The 13419-nt window shown below is 43.5% G+C and overlaps 1 protein-coding gene across 2 annotated transcripts; it reads left to right on the plus strand.

Moving 5' to 3' along the window:
- The first annotated feature begins 751 nt into the window (after positions 1 to 751).
- LOC110536081 (S-adenosylmethionine synthase) lies at positions 752 to 6637 on the plus strand. Of its 2 annotated transcripts, none has more exons than XM_021621622.2 (8): positions 752 to 1293; positions 2162 to 2239; positions 2458 to 2693; positions 2793 to 2936; positions 3162 to 3380; positions 3637 to 3819; positions 3937 to 4070; positions 4690 to 6637. In XM_021621622.2, the coding sequence occupies exons 1-8, from the start codon at positions 1200 to 1202 to the stop codon at positions 4790 to 4792; spliced, it is 1191 nt and encodes a 396-aa protein (XP_021477297.1). In that variant the 5' UTR covers positions 752 to 1199; the 3' UTR covers positions 4793 to 6637. The 2 variants fall into 2 exon arrangements, with proteins under 2 accessions (XP_021477297.1, XP_036791827.1); XM_036935932.1 differs by lacking the exon at positions 752 to 1293 and adding an exon at positions 1397 to 1949.
- The last annotated feature ends 6782 nt before the right edge of the window (positions 6638 to 13419 follow it).

Raw genomic sequence — 13419 nt, forward strand, 5'->3', positions numbered from 1 at the left:
GATTAGATGCCAAATAGAATGTCATAAATCTGCAGTTTACAGTGTTCAAAGAAAAACTAAATGTGAAATTCTAAAAAAATCCCCATCATTGCTTAATGCAAATAAATGTACTGTTCACATTTTTTTATTTAACTAGGTAAGTCAGTTAAGAACAAATTATTATTTACAATGATGGCATACACCGGTCAAAGCCGGACGACGTTGGGCCAATTGTGCGCCGCCCTATGGGACTCACAATCACGGCCGGTTGTGATGTAACCTGGATTCGAACCAGGTAGCGCTGAGATGCAGTGCCTTAGACCGCCGCGCCACTCGGGAGCCCAAAACATCAAAATCATACATACTTTTACAGAATTTTGTAAATTATATACAACATCACAGCCTACAAAACAACTGTATTCCTTGCTTTACAGTTTGTTTTTTATACCCCCTGCTCCTGAACATTTATCTTTGTGACTGGTCGTTCAGCTTGTACACTATAGACAGCTATAGGCTGTACTAAAGACTGTTGACTTTTTTGCCATTAATTTATCGATGTGAAACTGCACATTCACCATTTATTCCACCAATACAGGCAATTTATGTAGCTACAGGAAAACTCGGTAGCAATACTGTGGCCTAATTAATGTAGTTTCCCTAAATTGGTGAAGCAATTCACCAAAACGTGCATATATGAATAAACGACGGCTGATGCAATCGAATCCTACAACGATGACTCGATTACACGAGAAGTAGAATGAGGAACCACTGTACCCAAAAACCTTTGCTGTCAGTAGAGCCACCTGGTCAATGGTGGTTTCGTCTCGAAGGGATACAGCTTTTGTCAAAAATTGACTTTCCGTAGCAGGTTGGGAGGAATAAGTTAAGGTTAGAAAATCGGTTAGGGTTAGCTAGAATGCACCAAAACAACTTTTGACGTCAATTCGACAAAAGCAATATACAATGGTTGGTTCCACCCCCACGTGTAATACTGTTTCGTCTGTAGGCTGGACAATTGAAAGAGTCAAAATTCACCCAAGCCAGTGACGTTTCTGAATTTGTGAATAAATACTCGAGCGCCACGAACGAAAGATCGTGAATGCATGACATGAACTGATTGAGGAGAAGTTGCAGGAGGACACGATAAATTAATAAAAGCCACATAATTTAGCTAGCTACGGCATTATTTTATTTTATCTGCCAAACGAAGAACACTCACAATGATGAACGGACAAATTAACGGTTTTCATAACTCCCTTATTGACGAGGACTGCTTCCTATTCACCTCGGAGTCGGTAGGAGAAGGACACCCTGGTAAGAACTAACTAGCTACAAATACACCCTATAATAAAAACGTATGACTGCTGTGTACGTATTTAGATATAGGTAACAAACGTTAGCTTGCTAGCACACATGCAAGTCGGTGGTGCTTAGCCTAGATTGCTAGCTAACATGCTTAGCTAACTACCTGCAGATCAAACCATATTGCATAAAAGCCGCATGTGAGGCCCAACTGCATGCTTCTTGGTTTATTAGCCAGCTAACGTTAGCTACTTTGCTGAGCGTTGTTAACATGGCCTCTATTGGACAATAACATCCGTCCTAGGGATTAAGTCGGTTAAAAAAAATATGTATGTTCTCGAATCGTCATAAGTATGCCTAATTCAATAACGCTTTTGCCCGGACAGAGCCATAATATATTTCGAAGATTCGGACTAGTTCTGCGCGCGCGCTCTCGGGGAACGCGATCTATGTAGAGGTCCTATACTAGGACCTCTACAGAGACTTTATTAATTGTTCCACCCTTGTCTCGACGGGTCATAGTTTAGCTTTAGACGTCCAAACAAATACGTTTTTATTTACACGTGAACCCGCGGAAATGGTGGCGGGTTTATCCCCACTGTACGGCTGCGAGTACAAGGTGTTCCCCGCTTCAGCCTCTCCCACCATCGCCATAATCCTGAGATATGGTACAATATGTGTATAACTGCAGTCAGTAGACCATTGCGTAGCCTGTCATACAATCGCGCCAAGCATAATCCAAACAGAAGAGCAAAACAATAATTCCCATCAGTCATGCCAGACGATATACATGTTCTGTTCAAGCAACCAACGTTGTACAAAATGTCTGTAGACTTTTGAAGTAGTGGTGCCAACTCTAGTCTTCCCTTTTTATATATAGATAAGATTTGCGACCAAATCAGTGATGCAGTGCTTGACGCCCATCTCAAACAGGATCCTGATGCCAAAGTTGCTTGTGGTAAGAAAAATGACCTCTGTATGATGTAACTTCTAGCTGCCCTGGAGTCAGCTGTGACCACATCAATGAAGCAGCTCATTAAACTCTTGATGCATCTTGTTAATGTGTAGTAGGTCTATATTATGGCAACATTCCCCTGAGTTTTTTCCAGATGAGTATGGATGATGTGTCCTCTGAAAGGATTTGGTTATGTAGTCTTCCCCTTCCACCTTTCTCAGAGACTGTTGCTAAGACTGGGATGATCCTGCTGGCAGGTGAGGTGACATCGCGTGCTACAGTGGACTATCAGAAGGTTGTTCGTGACACCATCCGCCACATTGGATACGATGACTCCTCCAAAGGTTTTGACTATAAGACCTGCAATGTGCTGGTGGCCCTAGAGCAGCAATCTCCAGACATTGCCCAGGGTGTTCACATCGACCGCAATGAGGAGGACATAGGGGCAGGGGACCAGGTAAGTGTTGGGCTGCAGAGGACTGCTGCAGTAGCAGTGTTAGCTGTACATTTGCAGCTTTCCTTTCTGATGTAACAGTTCTGTGTGTTCTATCCTCAGGGCCTGATGTTTGGTTATGCTACTGATGAGACTGAGGAGTGCATGCCCCTCACTATTATGCTCGCTCACAAGCTCAATGCTAAAATGGCTGAACTGCGTCGCAATGGCACCCTGCCCTGGCTCCGGCCTGACTCCAAGACCCAGGTAAGCTGCCAGTGTGTAGTTGATAGGCGATTTACATTAGGTTAACTTGAGGAAGTGCCTGTAAAACTAGTTTGTCCTAGCTTTATCACGCATCAGATAAGTGAATAAGAAATGCAATATTGCACTCTTTCCAACCTAGTTTGTGGCCAGCAGTATCTCTAGCATTGAATTAGTTTTAATCCATGCCTGATGTTGTACCACCCTGCTGACATTCTCTCTGTGTAGGTGACCGTTCAGTACCGCCAGGACCGCGGCGCCATGCTGCCAGTGCGTGTCCACACCATCGTGGTCTCTGTGCAGCATGATGAGGACATCTGCCTGGATGAGATGCGTGATGCTCTGAAGGAGAAGGTCGTCAAGGCTGTGGTGCCCTGCATTTACCTGGATGATGACACCATCTATCACATGCAGCCCAGTGGACGCTTCGTCATTGGAGGCCCACAGGTGAGACTAAGGGGTGGAGGTAGGACTGGGCATCTAGGACTCTGAGCTTGGGGGGGTGGGGCTAAAGTAACTTTGATGGACGAGCTTGTTTAACTGATATATTTTTTTTACTACTGTTAGAATTATAGTAGCAGTCCTAACTTACTACTCATTCAAGGGTTTTTCTTTATTTTTGCAATTTGTAGAATAACTTTTGACTGGTACTGTGTGTCTTGGTAAAAGAATGACCGTGAACTATTCATCCTTTCCCTTGCAGGGTGACGCTGGCCTGACGGGCCGTAAGATCATTGTTGACACTTATGGCGGCTGGGGAGCCCATGGTGGAGGAGCCTTCTCAGGGAAGGACTACACTAAGGTGGACCGCTCTGCTGCCTACGCTGCCCGCTGGGTGGCCAAGTCTCTGGTTAAGGCAGAGCTGTGCAAGAGGGTCCTGGTTCAGGTGAGGGCAGGGTTATATTGATACACCTCATGCACAGAAATCATAGGCGTGAAGGGGTGCCACAAAATCAACCCTAAAGTCTGCTGTATGTTTCTTCATCCATCTATGCGATATTAGGTTGCTTATGCCATTGGAGTGGCACACCCCCTCTCAATCTCCATTTTCCACTATGGCACATCCCAGAAGAGTGAGAGGGAGCTGCTGGACATCGTCAAGAAGAACTTTGACCTTCGGCCTGGTGTCATTGTCAGGTAAAGTATATGCCTCTATCCAAATCTCCCTCGTGTTGCTCACGCTTCCTGTCTTTCTGTTCTGCCTAAACTATCACAGCCAGTGTTCAGAGATGGTTCTAAGCCTTTACTGTATGATTACTGTCATACTGATTTCTGTTTGGCTCTGTCAATCAGGGCTTGTGATCAGTTTGCTGAATCTGATATTCTACCCCTTTCGCACCCAACCGGTCTTGCTTTCAATACCTGTACAGTATAATGTTAAAGCTTGGCGCATTGAGGTTGCTTCTGCTAGATGGCATGTTTAATTACCCAGCATGACTAAAGGTTTCCTGCTCATCCAATTGGAAGGTCATAGGGTTTCTCAGACCTTGTTAAAGTTCAATGCCATTTATAAATGAGATCAGTGTGCTTTCCATCTCCAAGCTGCAGTCCCTACACTGCTCAAGGATGAGTTGATTGGCAGGGTAAGTGTCAATGCTTCACTCACCCTTCTTTACAAGCTGGCCTAATGAACCCTTCTGATCATGGTTTTCTTGCTGTGGCTCGACACTCCCTATTGGCTGGTTTGAGGGTTAACTGTTGCTCTGAGGTCATTTCCAGTGGCAGGCCTCTAAAATGAATCGATTGTGTATTCCAGGGAGCTGGAGCTGAAGAAGCCAATGTATCAGAGGACTGCTGCCTATGGCCACTTTGGCCGGGAATCCTTCCCATGGGAGGTGCCCAAAAAGCTCAAATACTAAACCTGTCAAGCTTTTTCCCCCAGGCCTGTTGGTGTATACTACAGAGAAGCCTGCATGGTCTTGGGGTGAAAGGCCCTTTAAACCCCCTTCCCTCTTAATGGCATATTAAAACCTGATCTACCCCTCCACCTTCCCTCAAAATGCACCCCAACCCCCCCCCCCCTTTCTAACTCCGCTCTTATCTGTACTGTCTTTTTGCTGTTCGTTAGAGCTTATACTACTTTCTCAAATATTTCAGGAAAGTAATGTTAAGAGAATAAAAGGGTGTTAGCTAGCTACCTGAATCACTGAAATGTGCTTCATTGTCCCCTTTGAGGAGGTCCTGAAGTACCCTGGTCTTCTACTGATGTCGCTCACTACAACTCCTAGCCCCTGCCCAGCCTTAACCAAACTGCAGTATTTACACTTTCTTAGTATCTGGCCTTAGCTGTCCTTATACTTGATCCGTTTGGGAATATTTTGTTACCGTTAAGTCGGACTTACCAAGGCTGCACATGTATCATGTTAATTTACTGGTGCTATGGATGTAAAGGACACCACCTTGAAGCAAACAGTTTAGGGATGCAGTATTGATTGGGGATCCCCATTAGAGACTCTTCCTTGAGTCCAAACAGTAATGCCCCTAATCTTCCTTTTAGTGTAGACTTTTTTTTTTTTCTTTGTTAGTCTGGTTTTGTGACCCCATAATCCTTCTCCCTCACCTTTTTCAAGCTTTAACTTCAATTATCCTTGTGGAGGATATAAAAAGGGCACGGTTTTAAGGGTCAGTGGTTGCTGTTTTTCAAAAATGCTATGCATTGCATGCTGAATAACAAACACATTTTTATTGTCAAGTTCTTGGATAAGCAGAGTAAAGTCTGATGGCCCTGCAGATGTCTGTGCTGTTTTCTGACGTTATACAGAAAAGTCAGAAGCTGCTATGTCACTGCGACAGTCTGTAGGGGTGTTTGATTTTATATTTGTGATCGTTTAAAAGATTCTCATTGGATTGTCCTAATGTTGAAGTTTCAATTTTAAACAACTCCTTCAAAAGGTATTTTAATTTCCTTCTGTTATTTACATTTGATATAAAATGGTTTAAGGTCAAGGCCCTCTTTCCTTGGGTATTGGTGGCAGTTGTAGCTACAAATAAACCACCATTTTTATCCTGAAGGAGAGCTGTCTTTGCCACAATGGCATAGCTCTTACTACTGGCAAACAATATAAAACAAACCTTTTTTTTATATTTATTTGTTCTCTGAAACTTGCCATGGCTTCAGAAGGCAGCTTAAAAGTTGTAATCACATTTTGACTTGACTGAATGCCATAACTAAGTTAACATTTTTCAGTCTTTCTCTCGTGGTTCCAAAGTGTCATACAGAAAAGCTTTGGTCTGCTTCCACAGGGAACTGTCACTGGCTGATGTGATGAGTGTTGCTATTTTGACCACAGATTATTTTGGGTGTGATTGTATTAACCATACAAGTCTACTGTTTGCCTAACTCCACCACCTTATCCTTACATGAAGAGATGGCAAAGTTTGGCTGGTGTTGTACAGAGAAACCAGCCTTGTTTACAAGCTGTCTCTTGTATGGATGGGGTTTCCCCTTGGAGCTTTGGTTTTGTTTCCTGTTACCACTCGAAGACTAGTCTGCTGGCTACTGTGAGTAAGAGTGCCTTTTCTATTTCCTCCCCCAATCCCTGTATTGAACCCATTTCCCCCCCCCCCCCCCTCCCCCTCCTGTTCTCTATCAACATGCATCTGACATCCTGAGGAACAGGGAGCTTGTCTCAATTCTGTCTTGAGGTTGGCTACTGATTCCTCATGTCAAAGAAATGAAATAAATGGCTACTTTCCTTCATGAAGCATGTTTCTGGTGTCTCATTCCTTGTCTATTTTTTTTTTTTTTTTTTTTTACTGTATTTGAAAAGGTTATTTGCTTTTAATTAAATGTCTAGCTAGGTCTTTGTGCACAATTGTCTGACCAGTGCTACCACAAAGTCATAAGTAGCTAATGGTGTCAATCGTGGGTGGTGGTGTAATATAAAGTAACACATTGTAATTTGCCATAATCCCATGTCTCTGGGTATTTAAGCCATGGGGAACACCTGCTGTTCTATAACTGATTACGCAGCACAAAGCTGTTAACCTGAAATGCCATCTGGACACTACTGTGCTTTTATGTAATGGTAGTATCTTGCCTTAAAGTGATTCCACCCAAGTCCTTGACAGTTTTATGGGGGCTGTGCAAGGGTGTTTCCCCTAATAGTGACTTGGTAGGATGACTATTTAATCAAGAAAAATGAGAAATGACACATCCTGTATAGTGTACCAGCTTGACTTTCTCAACACTTGCATGTGGGTAGTGGACACTGTTGGTGATTTATCTATTTAAAATATGACCCACCCAATGTTTATCTCCATGAGTATCTTTCATACTTACAAATGGATTAATCAAGTTGAAGGGCAAACAATCGTCAAGATAAGAGCTTCTCTTGCGGTCTTTACTGTTAACCAATCACCTCGCAGAATGTGCGCACACCTCCTTGGACCACTGACAGAAATAATTCCTTCATGCAGGGTGTACAGTAAGGTTACCAAGACAATGACTTGTTTTACCTTCAGGTGTGTAGCAACAATGTAAACATGTGCATAATGTAAATTTAATTATGCAGTGATTACATTGTCCTAAAACATTTAATTTGTGTAATGACAAACCAATGTAATGACCTAAAATCACTCATGGCATGCTTTATTAAGTGTCACACTTGAACACTTTGTATTTACATGCCACAACTAGGGTTGCAAAGGGCAGGTATATTACTGGAATGTTTACCAACAAACTACCAGATGTATCTTTTCAAGGACTATGTACTCTCACAAGACATCTAGTGTCCCTTTAGGTTATTAGGATTTTTTTTTATACCTTGAGACATGCATTGTGTCTCTGTGCCATTGAGGGTGACTGGGCAAGACAAAATAAAGTGCCTTTGAACATAGCATAGTAGTAGACGTCAGGCCCACCGGTTTGCGTGTCAAGACCTGCAACGCTGCTGGGTTTTTCACATCAAGAATGGTCCACCAGCCAACTTGACACAAATGTGGGAAGCATTGGAGTCAACATGGGCTGCATCCCTGTGTAAAGCTTTTGAGTCCATGCCCTGACTAATTGAGGCTGTTGAAGGCGCAACTCAATATTAGGAAGGTGCTCCTAATGTTTGGTATACTCAGTTTAAGAAATGAATATGATTTTTTTTTTTTTAAATACAATGACAAAGCTGTAAAATGTTTTCCCTGAATATAATCCAATTTAGTGGGTACCATTGGTGTTTGAGGGTTTCAGCGTGAAATATCCTTCATATTTTGAAATGCGTTGGTGTAAAATTGCTGGCAGTTGTGAAAAATGTATGCACTTCCGTTCTGACAGTGGAGACATGTCAACCCCCGTCAGGTGGAACCATTCCTGCCAAATAGAGGGCAGATACAGTATGTGTGTGAACAACAGGCACAACTCTGATATAAAAATGAGGGGTGTTCTATGGCTAAGTTATTTTTACATTCATCGACCTCATGAATATGCATAGCCTGTTTTGTATTTCAACAGGGACAACTCCAATATAAAGTGTTTTCTCAAAGTTGCTGGGATGTCATGTGCATCATACTTACTGTATATCAGTACACTCATAACCTAAGCATTATGGGACCATGAAACAATGTCCCATGAATATCCTAAAACGCTCTCGGGAACAAGAACGTCTTAACATCCCTGGGACAAACCAGGAACTAGACAAAACCTCCAGGGAACCATGACACAATGTCCTAACCACTTTAGGTGACCATTTCGTGATGTTTTAGGGAAGTCCTAAAGATTCGTTTTTGTTTTCAGGGTTATATTTATAAAAAAAACATTGCATTGAAATTTTAGTAGTATTTTGCTAAAAGATTTGATGCACACACACATTTAGACAGACTCACTCAATAACTGACAGGTTGTGGGTGTGTATTGGGGGGTCGATTAGCAGTAATATCAAGACTTTCAAATTACACAAAGTCAGGTTTAGAGCTATGATTTAGGAATGGAGTTTGGTGTGTAGTCCGCTACTAGTGAAGCATGATAATGCGAATATTAAATTATTGGTTAAAGTTCTTACACTATTCATGGATTTTATTTTACCCACATCATATTGTAATAATCAACACAATGTCATAATTATTCCATTATGTGCAAAAACGCTATTTCGTTATGTGTTAATTTGACATTATTGGCAATTTATTACATTAAATGCATTATAAAATTAGCAGCTATTACATTATTGGCATTTTATTACATCATCAGTTGCTATAAAAGGTACAAACTGCAAATCCCTGCTTTCCATTATTAAACGTGTTACCCAGAGGCAGTCAGTAAAGGTTGAGATAGTTTATTGAGGTCTGAAGACAGCACTGTCCTTTGAGGGTACAAAGCTACCATGTCTTAGGTGGTCCTTAATGTAAAATATACCATCTTAGCCCAGTATTATTCCACTTCCTGATTTAGAAATAAACCCCCACCTTTCTCCGTACGGATTGTTCTATCTGTAATTCTTAGAGTAATCTGCTTCCCAAAAAGTACAACTGCTTCGTTCTGTAGTATTCAGAGCACGATCGGTAATATTAACACTTTCTCAGGCAGACCATTTACATCAGCAGTCAAATCCTGTTCAGTTCGTTACTCAGAATCCAAATAAAAGCTGTAACTAGCTGTTCTAAATGAGTAATCTTTTGCGCTGGCTCCCTTCTAATAACTTGGGTGGTCATCGGACGCTCTGGTACATCGTGACACATTTGTCTGGCTGCCTTTTTGATCTAATTAATAGATTTCATAGTCTGCTCAACCCAGAGTCTGCGCCATCTCGAAGGGGATTGGGGATCAACATTGTGCTATGTTAGCCTGGGCACCATTCTGTTTCTGTCTTATCGCCATCTTGGCAAGGCAACAAAACAGCATTGTTGAACAGTTGAGTAGCCTAGCCTATAGGCCAGGGGTCTCCAACCCTGTTCCTGGAGAGCTACCCTCCTGTAAGTTCTCTCTCTAACCCGAGTTGTAAATAACATGGTTCAGTTTATCAACCACCTAATTATTAGAATCAGTTGTGCTAGATTAAGGTTGTAGTGAAAACCTACAGGGTGGAATCTCTCCAGGAACAGGGTTGGAGAGCCCTGCTAGAGTGGTGTATGTACAGCTTGTACATTAATTTGTCAAACTTAGTTTGTTTTGTGTCATGGTCTTGTGCCAGAGTTGCCTCCCTAAAGAGATTAGCAAACCTACATCTAAACAAGCATGGCAGCTACTGTGTGTGTGTGGAGGTTTGTAGCCTTGATAGTGGCTCAGATGACGTCTGCTTTAGGACGCCTAAAGCCTTAAAACTCAACTCTGGACCTTGAAGCCAGTTACACTGCATGTTTTCATTGTTTCCCACTAATCAGGGACTGATTTAGACCTGGGACACCATGTGTGTGCAATTGATTATCAGGTAAAACAGCAGGCTCCAGATCTTGTAGGGTAAGAGTTGAATACCCCTGCCCTAAAGGAAATCTCACTCACCCTTCCTCTTTCTGGACAAAAATATCTAGGTGACACTTGACTCCCCTAAGGATCAGCGTTCACTCGGCTTACTTGCTCCCAGAGATAGAGGTAAAAGAGCAATACGAAGAGTGACGTGTATTCATGGATGCCAAGGGAAGCCGGGCTTCCTCCAATAATTGACCAAGAAAAAAAGATTAAATCATTTCTTTCATCTCGGTGTTTCATAATTTTCCTTCAATTAGTAAGAGGCTGAATGCATCTCACCGGAGAGCATCCGAGCGAGTGAAACAGCGCCACTGTCTCTGTATGTGTAGGCCATCTATCTGATGCTGTCTGGTGGAAAAGAGTATGACATTGTTGCCGCCCATAGCAACAAAATAGCACCCGAAGAAATGGCAGCAGTTTTACGGGCGCCCAACCAATTGTGCTATTATGTGGGTGGGGGGGTTTCGCATTATTTGTAACTTATTTTGTACATAATGTTTCTGCAACCGTATTTTATGGCAAAAAAGAGATTCTGGATATCAGGACAGCGATCACTCACCTTGGATTAGACAAATATTTTTTTCTTCAACAAGCAAGACGCACAGGACATTCTCCAAACATCCGACAGGGCCAACATCCCTGTTATTTGCAAGAGGAAGCGACGCAGGTACAAAGGACAAAGAGCCGGATGCCTGGTCAGGACCCGGAAAAGGCAAGTGGGAAAGCTACCATTACCGTCAATACTACTCGCCAACGTGCAATCATTGTACACTAAATTAGACGAGGTACGATCACGAATATCCTACCAACGGGACATCAAAAACTGTAACATCCTATGTTTCACGGAATCGTGGCTGAATGACGACATGGATATTCCGCTAGCAGGATTTACGCTGCACCGGCAAGATAGAACAGCACACATTAATGTGCACACAGTAAGATGAGGGGGGGTGGTCTGTGCATATTTGTAAATAACAGCTGGTGCACGAAATCTGAGGAAGTCTCTAGATTTTGCTCGCCTGAAGTAGAGTATATTGTGATAAACTGCAGGCCACACTACTTGCCTAGAGAGTTTTAAGTTATACTTTTCGTGGCTGTTTTTTTACCACCACAGACAGATGCTGGCACTAAGACCGCACTCAGTCAGCTGTATAAGGAAATAAGCAAGAGGCGGTGCTCCTAGTGGCCGGAGACTTTAATGCAGGGAAACTTAAATCAGTTCTACCAAATTTCCATCAACATGTTAAATGTGTAACCAGAGGGAAACAATTCTAGATCACCTGTACTCCACACACAGAGATGCATACAAAGCTCTCCCTCGCCCTCCATTTGGTAAATCCAACCACAACTCTATCCCCATGATTCCGGCTTACAAGCAAAAATTAAAGCAGGAAGCACAAGTGACTCGGTCTATAAAAAAAGTGGTCAGATGAAGCAGATGCGAAACTACAGAACTGTTTTGCTATCACAAACTGGAACATTTTCCGGGATTCTTCCGATGGCATTGAGGAGTACACCACATCAGTCACTGGCTTCATCAATAAGTGCATCGAGGACGTCGTCCCCACAGTGACTGTACGTACATACCCCAACAAGAAGCCATGGATTACAGGCAACATTCGCACTGAGCTAAAGGGTAGAGCCGCCGCTTTCAAGATGCAGAACTCTAACCCAGAAGCTTACAAGAAATCGTGCTATGCCCTGCGACGAACCATCACACAGTCAAAGCGTCAATACAGGGCTAAGATTAAATCATACTACACCGGCTCTGACGCTCGTCTTATGTGGCAGGGCTTGCAAACTACTACAGACTACAAAGGGAAGCACAGCCGCGAGCTGCCCAGTGACACGAGCCTACCAGATGAGCTAAATCACTTCTATGCTCGCTTCGAGGCAAGCAACACTGAGGCATGCATGAGAGCATCAGCTGTTCCGGATGACTGTGTGATCACGCTCTCCGTAGCCGACGTGAGTAAGACCTTTAAACAGGTCAACATACACAAGGCTGCGGAGCCAGAAGGATTACCAGGATGTGTGCTCCGGGCATGTACTGACCCCCTGGCAGGTGTCTTCACTGACATTTTTAACATGTCCCTGATTGAGTCCGTAATACCAACATGTTCTAAGCAGACCACCATAGTCCCTGTGCCCAACAAAATGACTACAGACCCGTAGCACTCATGTCCATAGCCACAAAGTGTTTGAAAGGTTGGTAATGGCTCACATCAACACCATTATCACAGAAATCCTAGACCCACCCTATTTTGCATACCGCCCAAACAGATCCACAGATGATGCAATCTCTATTGCACTCCACACTGCCCTTTCCCACCTGGACAAAATGAACACCATGTGAGAATGCTATTCATTGACTACAGCTCAGTGTTCAACACCATAGTACCCTCAACGCTCATCACCAAGCTAAGGATCCTGGGACTAAACACCTGCCTCTGCAACTGGATCCTGGACTTCCTGATGGGCCACCCCCAGGTGGTGAGGGTAGGTAGCAACACATCTGCCACGTTGATCCTCAACTGGAGCTCCCCAGGGGTATGTGCTCAGTCCCCTCCTGTACTCCCTGTTCACCAACGACTGCATGGCCAGGCACGACGCCAACACCATCATTAAGTTTGCAGAGGACACAACAGTGGTAGGCCTGATCACTGACAACGATGAGACAGCCTATAGGGAGGAGGTCAGAGACCTGGCCAGGTGGTGCCAGAATAGCAACCTATCAGTCAACGTAACCAAGACTAAGGAGATTATTGTGGACAACAGGAAAACCAAGCACGCCCCCATTCTCATCGACGGGTTGAGAGCTTCAAGTTCCTCAGTGTCCACAACAACAAACTGTCATGGTCCAAACACACCAAGACAGTCATGAAGAGGGCATGACAAAGCCTATTCCACCTCAGGAAACTAAAAAGATTTGGCATGGGCCCTGAGATCCTCAAAAGGTTCTACAGCTGCAACATCGAGAACTGGTTGCATCACTGCCTGGTACGGCAATTGCTCGGCCTCTGGCCGCAAGACACTACAGAGGGTAGTGCGTACGGCCCAGTACATCACTGGGGCTAAGCTGCCTGCCATCCAGGA

The sequence above is a fragment of the Oncorhynchus mykiss genome, chromosome 11, assembly GCF_013265735.2.
Source record: "Oncorhynchus mykiss isolate Arlee chromosome 11, USDA_OmykA_1.1, whole genome shotgun sequence".
Classification (NCBI taxonomy): Eukaryota; Metazoa; Chordata; class Actinopteri; order Salmoniformes; family Salmonidae; genus Oncorhynchus; species Oncorhynchus mykiss.